The 20,345-nt window shown below is 43.5% G+C and overlaps 1 protein-coding gene across 1 annotated transcript in view; it reads left to right on the top strand.

Annotated features, from left to right (window-relative positions):
• Positions 1-20,345, top strand: part of LOC308089114 (extracellular matrix organizing protein FRAS1-like) — a 237,327-nt gene that overhangs the window by 68,817 nt on the left and 148,165 nt on the right. The window contains 8 exon segments of the mRNA XM_080433684.1: positions 1,420-1,512; positions 4,352-4,511; positions 5,994-6,127; positions 9,930-10,013; positions 12,639-12,740; positions 15,214-15,405; positions 18,131-18,220; positions 18,911-18,949. Of these exon segments, the coding sequence (XP_080289810.1) occupies positions 1,420-1,512; positions 4,352-4,511; positions 5,994-6,127; positions 9,930-10,013; positions 12,639-12,740; positions 15,214-15,405; positions 18,131-18,220; positions 18,911-18,949 (894 nt within the window).

The raw sequence follows: 20,345 nt of genomic DNA, 5'->3' as shown, positions 1-20,345 counted from the left end.
AATATGAGCAAAGGCAAATACTGTATGAGCAGTGTGAATTATACACATAAGGTGCATGATATAAGGTGCATATGGTTAAACTTAGCAATGGAACGAGGCACTTTAGCTCCTTTATATCCTACTTATTCTGAGCGACTGCTAAACGCATCATTTGTAAATGTTAATTAACCGAATGAAGCCTCGCGTCCGTATTCTGGGGCAAACGTTTTGGCCGAAAGTTACAGAGCGACCAGCTCACACAATACATTACGTGGCGAGCGTGTATATGTGCTCTTAGCAGTCTCTTCTCTTTGAAGAGATTTAGTGTAGAGGAGAAAGAAAAAAAAGAGCTGATCTAGTATAGTGCCCCGGTGGACAAAACAAGTAACAGTTTTGAAAAAAAAGAAGTGATTCTCTCTCACATTCACTCTGTGCTGTTAGAGGTATTTTCTTATCAGACAGTTTGTGTTTACTGTGTTTTTCTTTGGTGAGAAACGGCACCTGTGATCCTATCTGTAAAGCTTCCTAAAACGAACTTTTCTCTTTTGGTTTTCATCAAACCTTGATCTTTTCGGGGATGCTTTGTTATTCTCTCGCCGTTCCTCCCCAGCAGATACCAGCGTACTATATTATTCTTTGATTTGCTTCAGTGTGCTTTTAGGAAATAGATTTATTGCTCGCTACAGTATGTGATTACATTTTAAATATATATTTGTTTTAGTTTAAAAAAGTGTTTTGTTCAAAAAGTTCAAGCTCTGTTTTCTGATAGTAATCATTGCTATAGGGTGCTTGTGAGCTATTTTCAGTATTTTAGAATGTTGTTGAAAGTGAAAGTTAGGAGTATGTGTGTGAGTTCTATGAATATTGAACCAATGGAAAGGGCCTGTGACTAAATGATAACTACATTGGCCTCTTTTTTTCCATGTCCTGAAAACTTACGGTTCGGGACATACAAGGTTCCCACTCTACAGCGACAATATAATACATGCAATATCACTAGCAGACTGTATTTCAATATGAATTATAATGTTAATATTGTCCTTCTCTCTCTCTGTGTGTTCCATACTGTATGATGCAATTCTTTATGCTCTGCTATGTATTCCATGGTGGTATTTTCACTGACTGTACACCTTTGTACAGACTGCCCACAGTTAATTTCCATGTGAATGGACATGGATAATTGAATGTTTCCTACGCAAGGTTGCACAGAGACACTTATGCCGTGTTTGTGTGTTCGTGTGTGTGTGTGTGTGTGTGTGTGTGTGTGTGTGTGTGTGCGTATGTGTGTGTGTGTGTGTGCGTGCATGCGTGCGTGTGTGTGTGTGTGTGTGTGTGTGTGTGTGTGTGTGTGTGTGTGTGTGTGTGTGTGTGTGTGTGTGTGTGTGCGTGTGTGCGTGTGTGTGCGTGTGCGTGCGTGTGCGTGCATGTGTCCGTCCAAAGGGAGAGCGTCTGAGAATCCCTCCTAACAAGTGCTGTCCAGAGTGTGTCTCCACCTCCCAGGGTTCCTGTCAGTACGAAGGACTCGTATACGGGGTAAGATCTAACAACAATCTATTCTCCTGACCTATATGTACACCGCCAATGGTGCAAAGTATATTTACTAATTAAGTGCTGTACTGCTGTAGTTATTTTCTGAGTTCACACTAGCAGCTACAAAAGCTACAAAACGGCCCACGGGTCACCAGCTACGCTGGTGCCGAGTTGCCTTTAAAGTGTTGCTGCAACACGCCCGTTAACGCCATCAAGCGTGCGTTTGCAGAGCGAGAGAAATATGGAAAAGGAAAATATTAATTAACTGGCTTAACGACAAGGATGTTTTTCCTCCAATACAAGCAGAAATTGTGTGGATAAGAGAAGGTGGGTGGAAATGGCGACACAAAAAAAAGTGATTGATTGGCGCTTCACTGTGTCATTGAATTGTGGTGTCTCTACTTTTACCTATAAGCCAGTGGTTCTCAACCAGTGGTCTAGGGACCACCAGTGGTCCTTGAGGGGGTTCCAGGTGGTCCCCAGCTAAATGATGGAGAGTTGGTAACCAAATGGACCCTTATAGAGCTTTATAAGCCTAATATAAGGGTGGATATTAGGCTTAATATCCACTTAATATCCACTTAAGGGTCCAATATTTAAGGGTCCATTTGGTTTCATTTTAGACTCTCAAGAGTTACATTCTTGTTCAACATCTGCATTTACTTAATTAAATAATTGTTATTTTGATCAACGTTTGCCTGTCATCTCTCCTATTGGTACCAACATCCATACAGCATGGAATTGTGGACAAAATCGTATCCGATAACAAAATATTTATAAGTCTTGGGGTCTGAGAGGCTAAATCTCATACAAAGGGTGGTCCCCCCAATCCCTCCCTACTGTATACCAGCCTCTCACTAACACTTGTTTGAACGAGTGGGTGCCTCTCTAAAGGAGGTGTGCATGGGGGGGGGGGGGGGGGGGTTGGTCATGTTGGCAGCCATTGTGGACACAGGACAGCTCCTCTAGGAGCTAACAAGATGTTTTTGGCCCGGACTTGGCATTCCGTCCGCGTCGCTTCGCTAGTGAAGCGGGGCACTTTGTTACAAGGAGCCATTCTGTGAGGAGGGGGGGGAGGGGAGGGGGGAGGGGTTGTCATCACAGAGGAGGGTGGAAACAGGCCTCTTGTGTGCGGTCGGTCGGGCCCGGTGCTGCTGTAATGTGTTATGTCTTCATTTCGAGTCCATCGTATACGGGTCGTGTGGCGGAAAAAACAGCAGATCTACAGTACATTCACAACGCGTCGTAAAATTCGGCTATTGTGAGCTTGTAGATCGGCTATTTTTGGGGCGTGCGACACAGGCATATCGCGATGTGTAGATATAGGGTTTAGAATGAGGTTCTGGTCGCCGTTATGTCCTTGTATGTATGGGCACAGAGAGAGAGAGGCTGGCAGACAGCCTACTGATGGAATTTATTTAAAGGTTGGCAGAAGTGCTCAGACCTTTTACTTAAAGGACCACTTCACCCATTTTCAACCTTACCTTCGTTTAATCGGTCCTCACTAAGGCTCATTATAGGATGGCACTCTGTGTCTCAGAGGAGGGCTGTGGACAGTTCAGAAACCCGCCTACCAGTGACATCATCGATGGGGATTCCAAGCTGAATAGAAACTACAGTACAGTCTTGCATCAATAAAAAAAAGTAAAATATCGTTTGACGTCTTGTTTGAAATAACCCAACCTGCATGCCTACCGATGATGTCTCTCTTTTTCTCAGTGGTGTAAAGTCAGTACAAGTACATTTACTCAAGTACTGTACTTAAGTACAGTTGTGAGGTATTTTTACTTTACTGGAGTTTTTCCAATTTTCAGTACTTTTACTTCTACTCCAATACTGTACATCTCAGAGGCAAATATTGTACTTTTACTCCACTACAATTATTTGAAAACGTTAGTTACTAGTTACTTTGCAGAAAAAAATTATTACATTATAAAACATTCATGAACCACTTGAGCCCTATTTTATACCTAGGCTATTTTCAAACATTTTAGTACTTTTACTTTTGGTACTTTAAGTACATCTTGATACCAATACTTTTGTACTTTTACTCAAGTACATTTAGAATTCCGGACTTTTACTTATTATTTCTACAATGCAGTATTGATACTTTTTACTTAAAGTTATACAATGCAGGTCCACAAATATCGATTTTTAGCAGCCTCTGCTGGTCATTACCGTCACTGCAGGCCGTTCGTTTATTCCTCCGTTACCCAGAATTCCATTTGTTTTCACCGGAAGACGGAAGCGTTTCAAAAAGCGTTCTTTTAATTGTTTTATACTATCTGTGGATCGTTTCTCTTAGCCAGTGGAGCTTTAGTTACCGTGAGCTGTGTTTTATTTTTCTGTTGTTTTTTGATCTTCAAATCGTACAATCTCTTAAAAACAGCGTGAGATTCCTTTTTGTTATTAGCGCAGTAGTTCCTGGCCAAACAGGAAACCAGTGCGGCAGTTCCTGGCCAAACAGGAAACCGGTGCATTTCCGCTTCCGTTTTCCGGCCAGATGTCATTTTCGCGGGAAAGGCGCCCCTGACAGCGTTCAATAGAAAATATATAAATAAAAGGCTTTCGGGGGTGAAATTCATGGAGTGGGTGTTGTGAAACATTTGCCACTCACAAAAGATATACAATTTAACTTTAGTTTTATTGATAAAGTTAGTATTACTTTAAGTAAAATATGTGAGTACTTTTTCCACCACTGCTAGTAGGCTGGTTTACTCAGGCAGCTGATGTCTCTCTCTCTCTCTCTCTCTCTCTCTCTCTCTCTCTCTCTCTCTCTCCCTCCCTCCCTCTCCCTCTCTCTCTCTCCCTCTCGTCCGTAATGTCTCCCTGGTTCCTGCAGCATGACAGCCAGTGGTTTCCGTCCCAGTGTTCCCAGTGTTCGTGCTCCCAGGGCAGTGCGTCCTGCTCTCCACCTCCCTGCCCTCCTCTCAGCTGTCCAGATGGCCACAGTCCTTTCACCCCGGCCGGAGAGTGCTGTCCCCAGTGTGCCCGCAACGGAGGTAGGTTAACGCTATAGGATGGGCAGACAGTGGCCAGACAGTGGCCAGGCAGGCTAAACCCTCACCAGACTGGCATCTTTATGGGCAGCCGAGAGCTTGTTGTTTAACCCAATAAGACCGGGAACGCATCTGTCTGTGTGTCATTTTTAGATTTCTTTGGGCTATTAAAAAAATAGCAGATCTACAAGCTCGTAGCGCGGCACCGAGAGCCGCGCTACGAGCTTGTGGATCTGCTATTTTTAGACTCAAATCTTTGCTTCTGGGGATTCTACAAATGTCTTCTAAATCTAAATGTTGCTATAATAATATCACTTTTTGTTCAAGTCAAGGATCCCCAAATGTATTTGGCCGCGGACCCTCATCTCAAAATATTTAGTTCCAGGGACCCCCAGAAGCAAAGATTTGAGTTAAAAATGTATATATATATATTCAAAGATTTGCACCCATTTTCAAGTTTTTTTTTCAAAAAATAGCAGATCTACAAGCTCATAGCACGGCGCTACGAGCTTCTATATCTGCTATTTTTGAATAGCCAAAGAATCTAAAAATTACACACAGATGCGATCCCGGTCTGAATGGGTTAATTGATTGGCTGATGTACACACATTGGCACGCATACTAAAAGGAACACATACTGTATACACACACACACACACACACACACACACACACACACACACACACACACACAGAGACATAATAGGATAAGTTCTAGACACGCAGAAAACGCACAGGGCTGGGATGGCGGGCATGTCTAGTAAACATAGAGCTGCCCTATAGTTCTATCGGCTATTTTTGGTACGTGACATCAGCGTACAACTAAGTATAGCTCAGCCTCAGGCTTTAGGGTTGAGGGCCGTTCACGCCAAGCGTGATAACCATATAAATATGTCATTTAAAAAATCGTTCTAATTCAAGCGGAGGCCACAACACAACTATAAGGACGACGACAGCGGTGAATTGATATGGTTTGGATCACTTTCAGAGCGACTTCATGAACCATAGAAACACTGACAGACACTCCAAATCCATCAGACGGACATCTGGGAAGCAATCAGTCTCACCCTCCCAACGAGTGGCAGTTTTGCTGTTAGGAGACAAAGTGCTGAATAGCTAACGCTAGCTGGTAGGCTACCTCAGTGTGTGTGCAACTGTCCTGCCTCCTTATGATTAATAATCAGAGTCAGATTATCTCATCTTTCAGCACCACGGAGGCGGAGATCTCTCTCTCGCTCTCGCTCTCTCTCTCTCTCTCTCTCTCTCTGCCTCCGTGTGGGCTTACAGAACGTTCTCATTCAGCAGTTTGGACACTCACAATAAAGGTTATAGTTGTCGTGTCTTGGTGTGAACAACATTTTTAGAGTAAAAAATTGCCAAAAAAGGGTAGAAATAGTATTCATACAATTGTGTGTGCGTGCTTGCGTGTGTGTGTGTGTGTGTGTGTGTGTGTGTGTGTGTGTGTGTGTGTGTGTGTGTGTGCAGTGTCTTGCTCCTGGCAGGGTGAAGAGTACCGGGACGGTGAAGAATGGAAGAGCAGTCAGTGTTCTAAGTGTGCGTGTAGCGGTGGAGAGGTGCAGTGTTCTGCTGTCCAATGCCAGCCTGTGGCCTGCAAGCCGGTGAGTGGAGGCTTACACACACACGCACACGCACGCACGCACACACACGCACGCACACACACACACACACACACACACACACACACACACACACACACACACACACACACACCTCTCGCAAACCTCTCTCCCTCTCTCTCACACACACGGACGGACGCACGCACGCACACGCGCACACACACACACACACACAGAGGACTCCTGCATTTCAATCTCTCATAGTGTGTCCCAGCAGGCATTACAACAGCAATCCATCCCCAGTGTGTGCAAGCTGAACTCACGGTTCTCCCTGTGTGTTTCATGTACTTTGTTCAAACTCATTCTGCTCAGTGTTTAAATCCTACAGAAAGGGCACACAGGGAATTCACACACTGGGCCTCGTGCACAAAGCGTGCGTATGCTTCCCATTTGATACTAAAGAGCATAATATGAGTGTTTCCACGAGTATAGTCTGACTCATCATTATTCTGTGACGGCCCCTTTATTAGATCAGTGCCCTGGGTCCATAGACCATATTCACACGGCCGCCATGTTTCTATGAAGTCAATGAAAGTAGCCACCCCGGGTGGCGGCACTTTCAATGTTAAATTCCAATATGGCCGCCGTGTGAATATGGTCTATAGGTTTCCTTTTGGGCTCCACTGAGGAGAGGCTCGTTATTGGGTAACCGTGGACACCTGGGTTGGGTGATTGCTCACCCTATAGACGAATCCACAGACGCGCTGCCTGTAGCTGCCTGTAGCTGCCTGTAGCTGCCTGTAGGCGGCCATTACTGCGGTGTCGCGTCCGCGGAGCGTTGACACCGCAGCAATGGCTGCGCGCAGGGCAGCGCTCCGTGGATTCGTGTATATACTACTGGCAGTGGTGTAAAGTGCATATACTCAAGTACTGTACTTAAGTACAATTTTGAGGTATTCTTTACTTTACTGGAGTATTTCCGATTTTCTGTACTTTTACTTCTACTCCACTACATCTCAGAGGCTAATATTGTACTTTTACTCTATTTAATTATTTGGAAACTGTAGTTACTAGTTACTTTGTACATTTTGATTATCATTACAAAACCACTTCAGCCCTATATACATTTCGGCCATTTGAAAATAGCCGATCTACAAGCTCACAATGCGTCGCGACATTGCGACTATTATGGCCTGGGCATTCGTTCTTTCTCTCCTTCTTGTTTGGTTTGTTTGGGATTTGGTTTGTTCGATTTGATTTGCGTTTTCTTCTCACACATCCACACACACTAGTACACACCCTTACTGACTGTATATTTGATTTAACTCATGTAAAATTCATACGTTTTATTAGTTTATGTAAATAAACGTTATTACACTTTTCTAAAGCTCATGTGTGAGCTCCACTTTGTGCACCTTTGAGCCAGGTCGTGACAATTCTGTGTACGTTAAACGTTTTTTATACACAGAAACTCACGTCTGCTCTCTGAGGCGCTCAAACGTGGCACAAACCATGTGTAACTGTTATTAGAATGCCTTATTCTTCATGCAAAATCAATAGGCTCTATGCACAGCAGCCATACTGGAAAGACATTGGGCCTCTTCCTTACTGCCTTCACAGGTGTTACCAATTATTCTAATGAAGGCTCTGTTCCATTTTAGTGTAGCACAGTGCTTCTCAAACCTTTTAGTTTCAAGGACCCCCATAACTCTGAGAGTGTACAAATGGAACCAAATGGACCCTTACGGGTCCATTTGGTTCCATTTGTACACTTTCAGAGTTACACACCCGTAAGGGTCCATTTGGAACCCCACTCAAGGAACCATGAGGGTCCCTGGACCACACTTTGAGACCCACTGGTGTAGCAGAGTGTTTCCAGTGAGCCGACATGCAACAATATCAGCACCCTGACTCTGTTTATGACCAGAATGGAACAGAGCCTTCCTTCATTAGTATCATTTGCAACACCTGTGAAGGAAGTAAGAAGAGGCCCAATTTCTTTCCAATAGAGCATCGCAGTTCCCGCCCACTTCCTGGTTTTTCGTGGTGCCGGAAGAAAAAACTCAATGCATTTTTCCATTGACATTTCCAAAAATATTTATATCTATTAATTTAAGCCTCGAATCAAGCCATCATGACATGACATAAATCATGACCATAAAACGTTTTTTTCTGTGATTTTTATTTTATTTTATATTTAATTATATGATATACTATATTTAATAAATACCCTTTGTTTTGCCGTTTTCAAAAAAAGAAATCACAGAATCAAACATTTTATGGTCTTGATTCATGTCATGTCATGATGGCTTGATTCGAGGCTTAAATTAATAGATATAAATATTTTTGGAAATGTCAATGGGGAAAATGCATTGAGTTGTTCCTTCCGGCACCACGAAAAACCAGGAAGTGGGCGGGAACTGCGATGCTCTATATGGTTGCTGTGCATAGAGCCTATTACAGTAGTACAAAATCTCAAAAGAAAATGTTGATGTGCCCGACATTTGTCAAAACATGGAAAAGAAAAGAAAAAAAAGCGCTTGCTTGTTTTTGAAGTAGGCTGCATACTGGTCTTATACAAATTCAAACTGACTTTTATTTTTTTTACGTTGACGCATTCAGTGCTGAACATAATTATGTCCCTCAGCATGTTAACAGTGACAAATTGACTACAATAGAGCACGTTGTTATTAATGGTAGTTATTAATCTCTAATAGAAATTATGAAACACTGGTTGATCACAGGAATGCCACAGTGGTGGAAAAAGTACTTAAAAAATGTCACTCAAGTAAAAGTATCAATACTGCCATGTAGAAATACTCTGTTACAAGTGAAAGTCCAGAATTCAACATTTACTTAAGTAAAAGCACAAAGGTATTGGTAACAAAATGTACTTAAAGTATCAAAAGTGGAAAGTACTCATTATGCAGAATGTCCCATTTCACAAGTTTTCAAATCGAAGGAATGTATACAAAAGCTCACAATGCGTCGCATCGCGACGCATTGTGATCGGCTATTTTCAAATGGCCTAAATGTATATATAGGGTTGAAGTTTTTTTTGTAGTCGAGTAAAAATACAATATTTGCCTCTGAGATGTAGTGGAGTAGAAGTAAAAGTACTGAAAGTAAAAGTAAAAAAAAAAAACTAAAGTAAAAAAAATACCTAAAAACTGTAATTGAGTACAGTACTTAAGTACATTTAATTAGTTACTTTACACCACTGAATGCCACACAATAGACACAATACACGTCTTGCCATCTGATGAAGCAGTCTGGATGAAATCTGTGTCCATTCCCAATCCCCGCGTAGGACTAGGACAGTGGATGATAGGATATGCTACTCATTGAGCAATAAAGCTCTGATCCATGATCTGTCTGGGCGTTCCAGTATGTCCTAAATTATAGCATCATATTTATTTATTTTTTACTTCAGCTAAGGGGAGCACAGCAGAAAATGCTTATGTAGCCAATATCCTGCCATGCTTTATTAGCCCATTATTTGATCTTTTAACTTTATTCTTCTAATTTACATTTACACATTTTATGGGTTCATTTGGTTCCATTTGTACACTCAGCGTTAAATTAAGACTGAGGATTTTACAGTATAGATTGGTGTCCAAGAGATAAAACATTTTAGTTTTTTTATCAAATGGGGGTCCATGGCCTAATGCATATCAAGGGGGTCCTTGAAATTAAAAAGGTTCTGAATCACTGACATAAGGTGTTTTTTCCCCACACTATGTTATTGATATCCTCCCATCAGGACAATGGGATTCAGGTTGACATTAGAAAATTGTTGAAGTTTCCCTTTAACACTGAGCATTGTGATGTCTGTCTTCCTCAGAATGAGAATCTGGTCATCGAGTCTGGACGCTGCTGTCCACAGTGTGTCCCCAACCCCTGTCTGTCTGCAGGCAAACAGTACCAGGTAGGTGTGTGTGTGTGTGTGTGTGTGTGTGTGTGTGTGTGTGTGTGTGTGTGTGTGTGTGTGTGTGTGTGTGTGTGTGTGTGTGTGTGTGTGTGTGTGTGTGTGTGTGTGTGTGTGTGTGTGTGTGTGTGTGTGTGTGCACAACTGTCTGTCTGCCTGTCTGTCTCTTTCTCCATCACTTCACCTCATATGCTCTCACTGTCCTGTTTGAGTGTGAGTGCACCCCCCCTCCTCTCCCCTCCCTCCCCCCCTCTCTCCCCACCCCCTCTCTCTCTCCCCCCCCTCTCCCCCCCCCTCTCTCTTCCTCTTTCCCTCTCCTCCCTGGCAAAATTCTGCTTTGATCATAGAGCTTACCATTCTCTCTCCAGCGTGTGTGTGTGTGTGTGTGTGTGTGTGTGTGTGTGTGCGCGTGTGTGCGTGTGTGCGTGTGCGCGTGTGCGCGTGTGCGCGTGTGCGCGCGCTTTTATAACTCCTCTCTCCATCACACACATTAATGTATATTTCATCATCAAGGTGTCACTGTCAGGCATGCTGGGGCGACATTTCCATTCATCAAGCAGAATGAATGATGATGATGATGATGATGATGATGTCTCCCTTCTGTATACCGTACAAACACACACACACACCCACACACGCACACGCGCGCGCGCGCGCACACACACAAAAAAAATATTGAACCAATGAAAAGTATTAAAAAGTGCTTCTGACAAAACCAGCTAACTCCATTGGATCCTCAAACTTTCTGCTAAACCAGCAAACTCCAGCAAAGAGGGGTGGAGTTAGCTGGTTTAGCAGACTCCAGGCTCCACCCCCTTTTGACCTCAAACCTCATTGTGAGCTTGGAGGTCCATTTAGCTGTTCTTATCAATGATGAACAAAACCTCCTAACTCCATTTTTGTTTATTTATTTATTTATTTTTTCATTTCCTGAAAAATTTACATTTTGGAGTTAGCTGGTTCCTGCCGGACAGCAGAGATATAAGAAGTGGGCAAAGCCACATAATAGACGATCTACAACAGTCAGTATATAGGGTTTGATATTCAATATGTTGGGTCACTACACCTACTCCCACGGGCTGGGGGCGGAGCCTGTGAGCAGGGAATGTTGAACGGGAGGAGTAGGATGCTACGTATATACGTTGAATATATATATTTTTAAAGTGAACATTTTTAACTCAAATCTTTGCTTCTGGGGGGTCCCTGGAACAACATATTTTGAGATGGGGATCCACGGCCAAATACATATAATTCTGGGGGTCCTTGACATGAAAAAGATTGAGCACCACTGATATAGAAACATACGTTTTTCAGAATACTGTTAGGATTTAGGAGACATGTAGAATCGGCTTCAGGTCTCAATGGGTTAAAAATAGGTTGGTGCCTTGCATGGTTTCCTCTGCTGTCGGTGTGTGAGAATGTGTGTGTGTGGATGCACCCATTCACACACACTTAAAGTGCATCCATAATGCATGTAATGCATTGTTATTGTAACGATAAGGATATCCAAAATCCCCAACGATATGTAGTCTCACGTTCAAGTGCAGAGTTGAAGAAGAAAAGGCGTTCAGTTGCTGAGCTGTAATGAGCTTCACCATTAAAAGCAGCACTGCTTTGATTCCATTGAGCAGTGAGCTGTGCCAATGTGCAGTCATGCCGTGTGTGTGTGTGTGTGTGTGTGTGTGTGTGTGTGTGTGTGTGTGTGTGTGTGTGTGTGTGTGTGTGTGCGTGCGTGTGCGTGTGCGTGTGCGTGCGCGCGTGTGTGTGTGTGTGTGTGTGTGTGTGTGTGGCTCTTTGCAGTGTCAAACTGCTAACTGATGTCTTTGAAGCTGTGTGTGTGTGTGTGTGTGTGTGTGTGTGTGTGTGTGTGTGTGTGTGTGTGTGTGTGTGTGTGTGTGTGCGTGTGCGTGCGTGGCTGCGTGCGTTTGTGTTTGAAAGTGTTTGTCACATGTGTCTGTGTGCAAATGTCTGTGCCTATGTGTTCGCAAGCAGGGGTGTTTGTAGGTTTGTGTGTGTTCTCATGTGTGAGTCTGTTATGTGCATCTAAAGGCCAGACCGCACCAATGCAAATACTCTGTGAGAAAAATCTGTGTGCATTAAAAAGTGTGTGTGTGTGTTAAGTGTTGCATATTGTTGCTCATGAATTCAAAACAATGAGCATCCTTTATCAGTGTCGGCTGTTAAAACGTTGAAACATACTGGAGTGATAAGAATGTTAAATTAATTCCATGGATTAAGTCCATTTGACACCTTTAGAGTTCAATTATCACAGGATTTTGCTGCTTAAATCTTTAGAACTTTTTTGCACAACTGCTTGTTAAATACATTCCTTTATGTTGAGATCTAGGAAGTGTGTGCGTGTGTGTGTGACGTGTGTGTGTGTGTGTGTGTGTGTGTGTGTGTGTGTGTGTGTGTGTGTGCGTGTGCGTGTGTGTGTGTGTGTGCGCGTGCGCGCGTGCGTGAGTGCGTGCGTAAGTCTGTGCGTGCGTGCGTGCGTGCGTGTGTGTGTGTGTGTGTGTGTGTGTGTGTGTGTGTGTGTGTGTGTGTGTGTGTGTGTGTGTGTGTGTGTGATGTACAGTATTGTTTCTGTGAGTGTAATCATAGTGTGTATCTGTGTGTTTGCAGCATGGTGAACAGTGGCAGAAGAACAGCTGCACCACGTGTTTGTGTGACCGTGGCCAATCCCGCTGTCACACACACACCTGTCACCCTGTCACATGCAGCAAGGTGAGTGCTCCCTCTCTCTCTCTCTCTCTCTCTCACTCTCTCTCTCTCTCTCTCTCTCTCTCTCTCTCTCTCTCTTCTCACAAGCACACACACACACACACACACACACACACACACACACACACACACACACACACACACACACACACACACACACACACACACACACACACACACACACACACACACACACACACACACACACACACACACAGTTAGAAGCAGGTGTGTTGAGATGGCTATAGCTATATTGAGGCCATTAGCCAGCCCGCAACTAAACCGCTCCAGCACGTGCGCGACCGGTTCGTGCACGTTCCGTTGTTAGATTGGTCGAGACGACTGATGATGTCATTCCAGAAGGCTGACATGTCATTTCATTGGCTGACTGAGGCTTGTACTGAAGCTATACAGCAAATAAAGTGTCTTCTGTTCAAACCACTAAGCCGAGAGAGAGAGAGAGAGAGAGAGAGAGAGAGAGAGAGAGAGAGAGAGAGAGAGAGAGAGAGAGAGGGAGAGGGAGAGGGAGAGGGAGAGGGAGAGAGAGAGGGAGAGAGGGGGAGAGCTTCATTTGTAGCTTTCAACAAAAGGGGGGAAGAGATGTACAGTATGAAGAAGTGCAAGGAAAAAACTGGAATAGAAACGGGTGTTTTAACCCATTAAGACCTGAGGCCGATTAAAACAATGTTTTCTAAATCCTAACGCTTTAAAAAATATATATATATTCAAAGATTTGCCAAAAAAATCACGATTTTACAAAAATAGCAGATCTACAAGCTCCTAGCGCGGCACTCGGTGCCGCGCTATGAGCTTGTAGATCTGCTATTTTTGAATAGCCTAAAGAAATCTAAAAGTGACGCAGATGCGTTCCTGGTCTTAATGGGTTAATATGCGAAGGATATATGGATATATGTACATACCGCATATGGCATGTATAGCAGCAGGTACAGTATGTACATGAGGTTAAAAAAAAAGCAGCAGATGTGTACTTGCTGTAAGGTTCAGCAATAACACGTTTGACTAAAGCATAGATAGATAATTGTATTTCCGTGTTCTTGCACACAAAGTGCCCAAAACCCTCATGGGTTTATAAGACACCATTTTACGCTTACAGCATGTTTTACAATATATTCTCATAATACATTCAATTACATCTCAGAATTATACAGAGTGTTCTGTCTTCTCTCCCAAGCTTGACAAATAAAATCTGCCACAGCAAAAGCTCCTTTAACAAAACATATCTCACGTTTTTTCATGATCATCTAACTCAAGGAAGTCACCACAAATAGAAGACATCTTACTAACAAATACCTCTCTTATATCATCATTATTTAGAGCAATAAAACAAAAAGCGATTTCACCAAGTTCACAAAACAAACAGTGTCTCTCCTCCTCTGGAGTGGCATTAAACCTGCCAGTCTCCAGAGCTAATGGTAATGTTCCTGACCGTATTTGTGCACAGAGAGATCGTTGTCTTTTGCTTAAATTATACTTCCCATAAGGTTCTACAGTCTACCTGTCCTTTATGAGACAATAGAGCACCGAAGTCTGACGTAATTTACACATCCTACAGTACCTGGGTCGCGTTTTTTCCCCCTGTTCTGAATTCCCATAGACATATTTAATATCGCGTCAAATAAGAACTGTCTTCCAAAAATAAACAAATGACCCTGGCGGTTTTACTCTTATGGATATGAAGCATCAACTGACGGTCAGAAAACGTTAATGTTACTTCCGCCGAACTAGTAAAATTTTCGAAACGGACTGTTTCAAATATGAGTGACTGACTATCATAAACGATACAGAGCCACCTCCCTGACAATATCGCAGAGACAGTTGGTTTATTTTTGGACCACAATTCTTATATGAGACGATTCTATGATGACACAATGTTATTCTCCAGAGAAATTACTTTACGACCCAGGGGATGAACGAGTGACATCAGGACTTCTGTACATAGCCTAAGTTTGCAACTTAGGCTTATACCATACATCACTGCACCATTTTTCTTTATACCTGTAAAACGTTGTACTTCTGATTTCATGAACGTCACATAGTAACTTATTTTGGAAAATATAAAAACAAATCATTAGAATAAAATAAAGATCTCAATTTATTTGTCCAGGGGTGAAATTATAGAGCATTGGTCCTCAAAGTGGGGTCCTTGGGGGGGGTTCCAGGGGGTCCCCAGCAAAATGTGGTAATATAGCATCACAATAATTTTAACCTTTTATACTGTACTTTAAAAATCTTGAACATTTGTGCAAACCTTTGAATATATATATTTTTAAGCGAACATTTGTAACTCAAATCTCTGCTTCTGGGGGTCCCTGGAACAAAATATTTGAGATGGGGGTCCGCGGCCAAATACATATCCATTGTGGGGGTCCTTGACATGAAAAAGTTGTGAGAACCACTGTTATAGAGGGTATAAATGTGACGAGTGGGTTTTAAATGGTTAATCTCCACCCAACAGGGTGAGACCAAAGTGAAGCGGGCCGGTCGGTGCTGTGACGAGTGTGCCGCCGCCAAGGGCAGCTGCCTGTACGAGGGGGCGGTGCGTTACCACGGCGACATGTGGAACGGGACCGGCTGCGAGTTCTGCACCTGCGAGAGAGGACAGGTCAGCTGCCAGAGGGCCGAGTGCAGCCGGGTGACATGCCCTCAGGTAAATCACACAGACACATCCTCTTTAGTATTGTTTTAGTGTCACTTTAGGGGCGGCTGTGGCTCAGGAGGTAGAGCAGGTCGTCCAATGATCCGTGGGTCGGCGGTTCGAATCCCGGCTCCTCCTGACCACATGTCGAAGTGTCCCTGGGCAAGACACTGAACCCTACATTGCCTCCAATGATTCGGTCGGCGCTCGCTTGCCACCATTGGTGTGTGAATAGATAGATAGATAGTTTTTATTGTCATTCAACATATACATGTAATGCATAAATGAACGAAATTTCGTTCCACTGGCAATATAATCTAAAAACTACTCCTAGTTAAAAGAATGCTAAAACTACAATACTAAAAACTAAAATACTAAAAGAGACACCACTAATAAAAAAACAGTCAGTTCATAAGGAGACAGAAATATTGCACACAGGAGTCTTCAGCAGCGTCTAAGGAAGAAGGTTAGGGGATATTGCGTTTGTACTATTTCACTATTTTTTTTAGAGTTTTTTTTAGAGTAGAGTTCACAAGTCTGATGGCTTGGGGAAAAAAACTCTTGCAGAATCTGGCCGTTCTGCTCCCCAAATGAATGTGGGAAAAGTGGGGACGCTGGCGTCGAGTGTTCGCCGCTCCACCTCCCAATGTCCCCCTCCTGTGAGAATGAATGAACCATTGTAAAGCGCTTTGAGCACTTGGAAAAGCGCTATAAAAAATGCAATTCATTATTATTATTATCATTATTACTTAAAAGGTGTAGCAAGCGGTCATCAATGTGTCCGTACGCTGACAAATGTGTCCGTGGCAAGCCTTGTCCATGGAAAATCTTATATTAAAAGTAAATAAAATTGGAAAGACTTTTTCCCCCCCTGTTATGTTCTTGTAATGTGAGATAGAAGCACTGACTTTAGTCCCAATTATTGAAATCCCCAACACAGAATAAAGTTGGACCATGCTGCAGCCAGTACACAGTGGCTGACTTGGCAGAATAGGTTGGACACTGATTTAATTAATGCAATGCAATGATACTATCGTTTAAAAATGTGCAGCAGATTGCAGATTGCACTATATGGCACATTAGGGGTGACTCCTAATGTGCCATAGTGTGTATATGCCAATCTGTCACTAGTATACATTCAGGGCTATTAATAGGTCTATGTGTTTCGGGTAATATTATTGACAGCTCATTTTTGTATGTCCGTGGCAAAACATTTTGTTTGACAAAAATGTCCATCACAGGGTGATGACCCCTGGTAGTGAGTGATTTTGTTTTTGATGAAAATAAGTGTTAAGGGGATAGTTCACTCCAAAAACCCCATGGAGACATGAATTCATGGATATATTTGAGTTTTTGTCGCATTCCTAAGCCAATCATTTGATGACCAGCGGACCAGTAGGCACCGGTTCCGGGAGGAGACACAAAAACGCTTTGTGTCTCCTACCGGAACCGCTGCCGGTCATCAAATTATTGGCTTAGGAATGCGACAAAAACAAAAGAATATCCATGAATTCAAGTCTCCATGGGGTGACTAATTGATAGAAAAAAAAGTCATTTTGGGGGTGAACTATCCCTTTAAATAGCTTTGTATTATCATATTATTATAGTAACAATTGCTATAGAGTGTTTGTTCAGTCACTTTTTGACTCTTCTCTTTGTGTAAGCTAGCATTGCGCCAGACCAGACCTTTAATAGTTTCACTTTTAACTGACCCTCACTCAGCAAAACATTCTGAAAGTCTGATACAGTATAAGCCAAAAAGAAAGAAAATCCATAATAATTGAGCTGAACTTTACAGAGCAGAAACTTCTTCTGATAAGTTTTCCTCCAGGCTCTGCGGGGGGTGTTGGCCTAGTTAGGAAATGTAGGCCGGTGGACGTGGGAGGTGTTTTGGACCAAAACAATGTCAGGATTTGTCACGGCTGTTAGGCACTATCTCTCCACGGTTACTTTTAGCACCCCCAAAACTGTCCCACTTTGGGCTCTGCACCCTGACTAGTATTGCCCCCATTTGAAGGAGATTGAATGTGACATTTAAGACATGGTTATTACTGGAAAAACCTCGACCTTATTAAACACAGAACTGTTTTTAAATAGCCGGAGCTCCGAGAGGTTCATACTGTACTATTTGAAACTCCATTTCTGATGTCTGTTGATGGATTTGTTTGACGTGTTGAATTATTAAAGTGTTTACCAGTCAAGCTAATGCATATTTTACATATTTTTTATTACAATCAAAACTAGAGCTTGACCGATGGCAGATTTTTGGGTCCGATGAGTCCTAGAGTAGACCGCCTGGGCTTTCCAAAAACCCATGTTTTGAGAGATATTTTGTCAAAAAGTTCAGTATCATGAAATCTATTAAATCAATTTGAAAAACTTTAATCAAACTTAGATTTGAAGGTTTTGATTTGGAAACATTTTACATTTATAAGCAAACACACATGTATTTATAAATAAATACAACATTTTGAATTCAATATGAAATATGATTTAACTCACGTTCCGATGTGACACATTTGTGAGCTTGTAGATCAGCTATTTGGAAGAAATGTTTATCCTAACAGAGCAACTGAATTTAGTTTAGATGGAAAGAAAAAAGAAAAATCAGACCAAGATTAAATGAAACAGGAAAAAAATTGAGTTAGAATAGAGTTAAAAATAGCAAAGTATGAGAGAAAAAATAGAGATAATGGAAGATAAAAATACAATGAAATCTTTCTTTTTCTTTTTACAGGCAGAGGATCTGGTTCACTTGCCTGGGAAGTGCTGTCCAGAGTGTGTGTCTGTGACAACATCCTGTGTGGTCCCAGAACAGAACCCTGAGGTACACCTTTGCATTATCTGGAACCAGGGTTGGATTTGGGGGGGGTGATTATTATGTAATCTTCATGGCGTTCCTATAATGTTTCTTTGAAAAAGGTCAAAAAGCTAAAATATTGCTATTTTTGCTATTTCTTGTTTGACGAAGTATACAGGCCATCATTTTATAAATAAAGAAAATCGAACCTTCTGAAATCATTGACTTGTCCCAGCACTTCACAGTTACAGTATGTATGCACCCCTCCATTCTGTTTGGTTTCCTCATTATTCATTGGCTGGTCCTTGAGGGGGTAGCAGCTGGATGTGCAACACATCCCCCTATAGGCCTATAGAATTAGTAGAACTTCTTGGGTATAGATGTTCCTTTTTGAGGAAAGTCGGTGAGGGGGTGGGGTGGGGTGTGTGTGTGTGTGTGCGTGCGTGTGTGCTTGCGCGTGTGTGCTGTGTGACAAGTTTATCTGGGCCATACAACCCACAGTGTATTTCATAGTTGTACTGCAAAAAAAGTGGGTTTTAAGAAAAGCAGTCATAACATTTGACAGTGTATTGTATTCACAATATAGACTTTGCTGGGTTTCACGAGACATCTTCTGTGCACTTTGGTTAAAGGCAGAGAAGATGGTGAAATTAGACACTGAATGTTTGAACGAGTTGCTTATCTAATGCTTGTCATTTGTTTTCCTATGTACTGTAGGGTCTTAAGTCCAGTGGTTTGGTCCAGAGACAACAATCGGTGAGTGGCAGAGGGAATTTACAATTTAGGCTCTTATCCAGGGGGACTTACAAGTGCAAGATCAGAATAAGAAGACAAAGCATGAACTCTAGTTAATAAACAAGCTACCAAGAGTGGATACAAGGAGAGTGATGTGCTAGGGGGTGAGGTGGAGTCTGAAGAGGTGAGTGCTAGGGGGTGAGGTGGAGTCTGAAGAGGTGAGTGCTAGGGGTGTGAGGTGGAGTCTGAAGAGGTGAGTGCTAGGGGGGTGAGGTGGAGTCTGAAGAGGTGAGTGCTAGGGGGTGAGGTGGAGTCTGAAGAGGTGAGTGCTAGGGGGTGAGGTGGAGTCTGAAGAGGTGAGTGCTAGGGGGGTGAGGTGGAGTCTGAAGAGGTGAGTGCTAGGGGGGTGAGGTGGAGTCTGAAGAGGTGAGTGCTAGGGGGTGAGGTGGAGTCTGAAGAGGTGAGTGCTAGGGGGTGAGGTGGAGTCTGAAGAGGTGAGTGCTAGGGGGGTGAGGTGGAGTCTGAAGAGGTGAGTGCTAGGGGGTGAGGTGGAGTCTGAAGAGGTGAGTGCTAGGGGGGTGAGGTGGAGTCTGAAGAGGTGAGTGCTAGGGGGGTGAGGTGGAGTCTGAAGAGGCGAGTGCTAGGGGGTGAGGTGGAGTCTGAAGAGGTGAGTGCTAGGGGGTGAGGTGGAGTCTGAAGAGGTGAGTGCTAGGGGGTGAGGTGGAGTCTGAAGAGGTGAGTGCTAGGGGTGTGAGGTGGAGTCTGAAGAGGTGAGTGCTAGGGGGGTGAGGTGGAGTCTGAAGAGGTGAGTGCTAGGGGGTGAGGTGGAGTCTGAAGAGGTGAGTGCTAGGGGGGTGAGGTGGAGTCTGAAGAGGTGAGTGCTAGGGGGTGAGGTGGAGTCTTAAGAGGCGAGTGCTAGGGGTGTGAGGTGGAGTCTGAAGAGGCGAGTGCTAGGGGGTGAGGTGGAGTCTTAAGAGGCGAGTGCTAGGGGGTGAGGTGGAGTCTGAAGAGGTGAGTGCTAGGGGTGTGAGGTGGAGTCTGAAGAGGTGAGTGCTAGGGGGGTGAGGTGGAGTCTGAAGAGGTGAGTGCTAGGGGGTGAGGTGGAGTCTGAAGAGGTGAGTGCTAGGGGGTGAGGTGGAGTCTTAAGAGGCGAGTGCTAGGGGGGTGAGGTGGAGTCTGAAGAGGTGAGTGCTAGGGGGTGAGGTGGAGTCTGAAGAGGTGAGTGCTAGGGGGTGAGGTGGAGTCTGAAGAGGTGAGTGCTAGGGGTGTGAGGTGGAGTCTGAAGAGGTGAGTGCTAGGGGGTGAGGTGGAGTCTGAAGAGGTGAGTGCTAGGGGTGTGAGGTGGAGTCTGAAGAGGCGAGTGCTAGGGGGTGAGGTGGAGTCTGAAGAGGTGAGTGCTAGGGGGTGAGGTGGAGTC

Source organism: Gymnoscopelus braueri (assembly GCF_963280865.1).
Source record: "Gymnoscopelus braueri genome assembly, chromosome: 7".
In the NCBI taxonomy this organism is placed as follows: Eukaryota; Metazoa; Chordata; class Actinopteri; order Myctophiformes; family Myctophidae; genus Gymnoscopelus; species Gymnoscopelus braueri.
The sequence above is the reverse complement of the archived record's forward strand: the minus strand, read 5'-3'. Positions and strand labels throughout refer to the sequence as shown.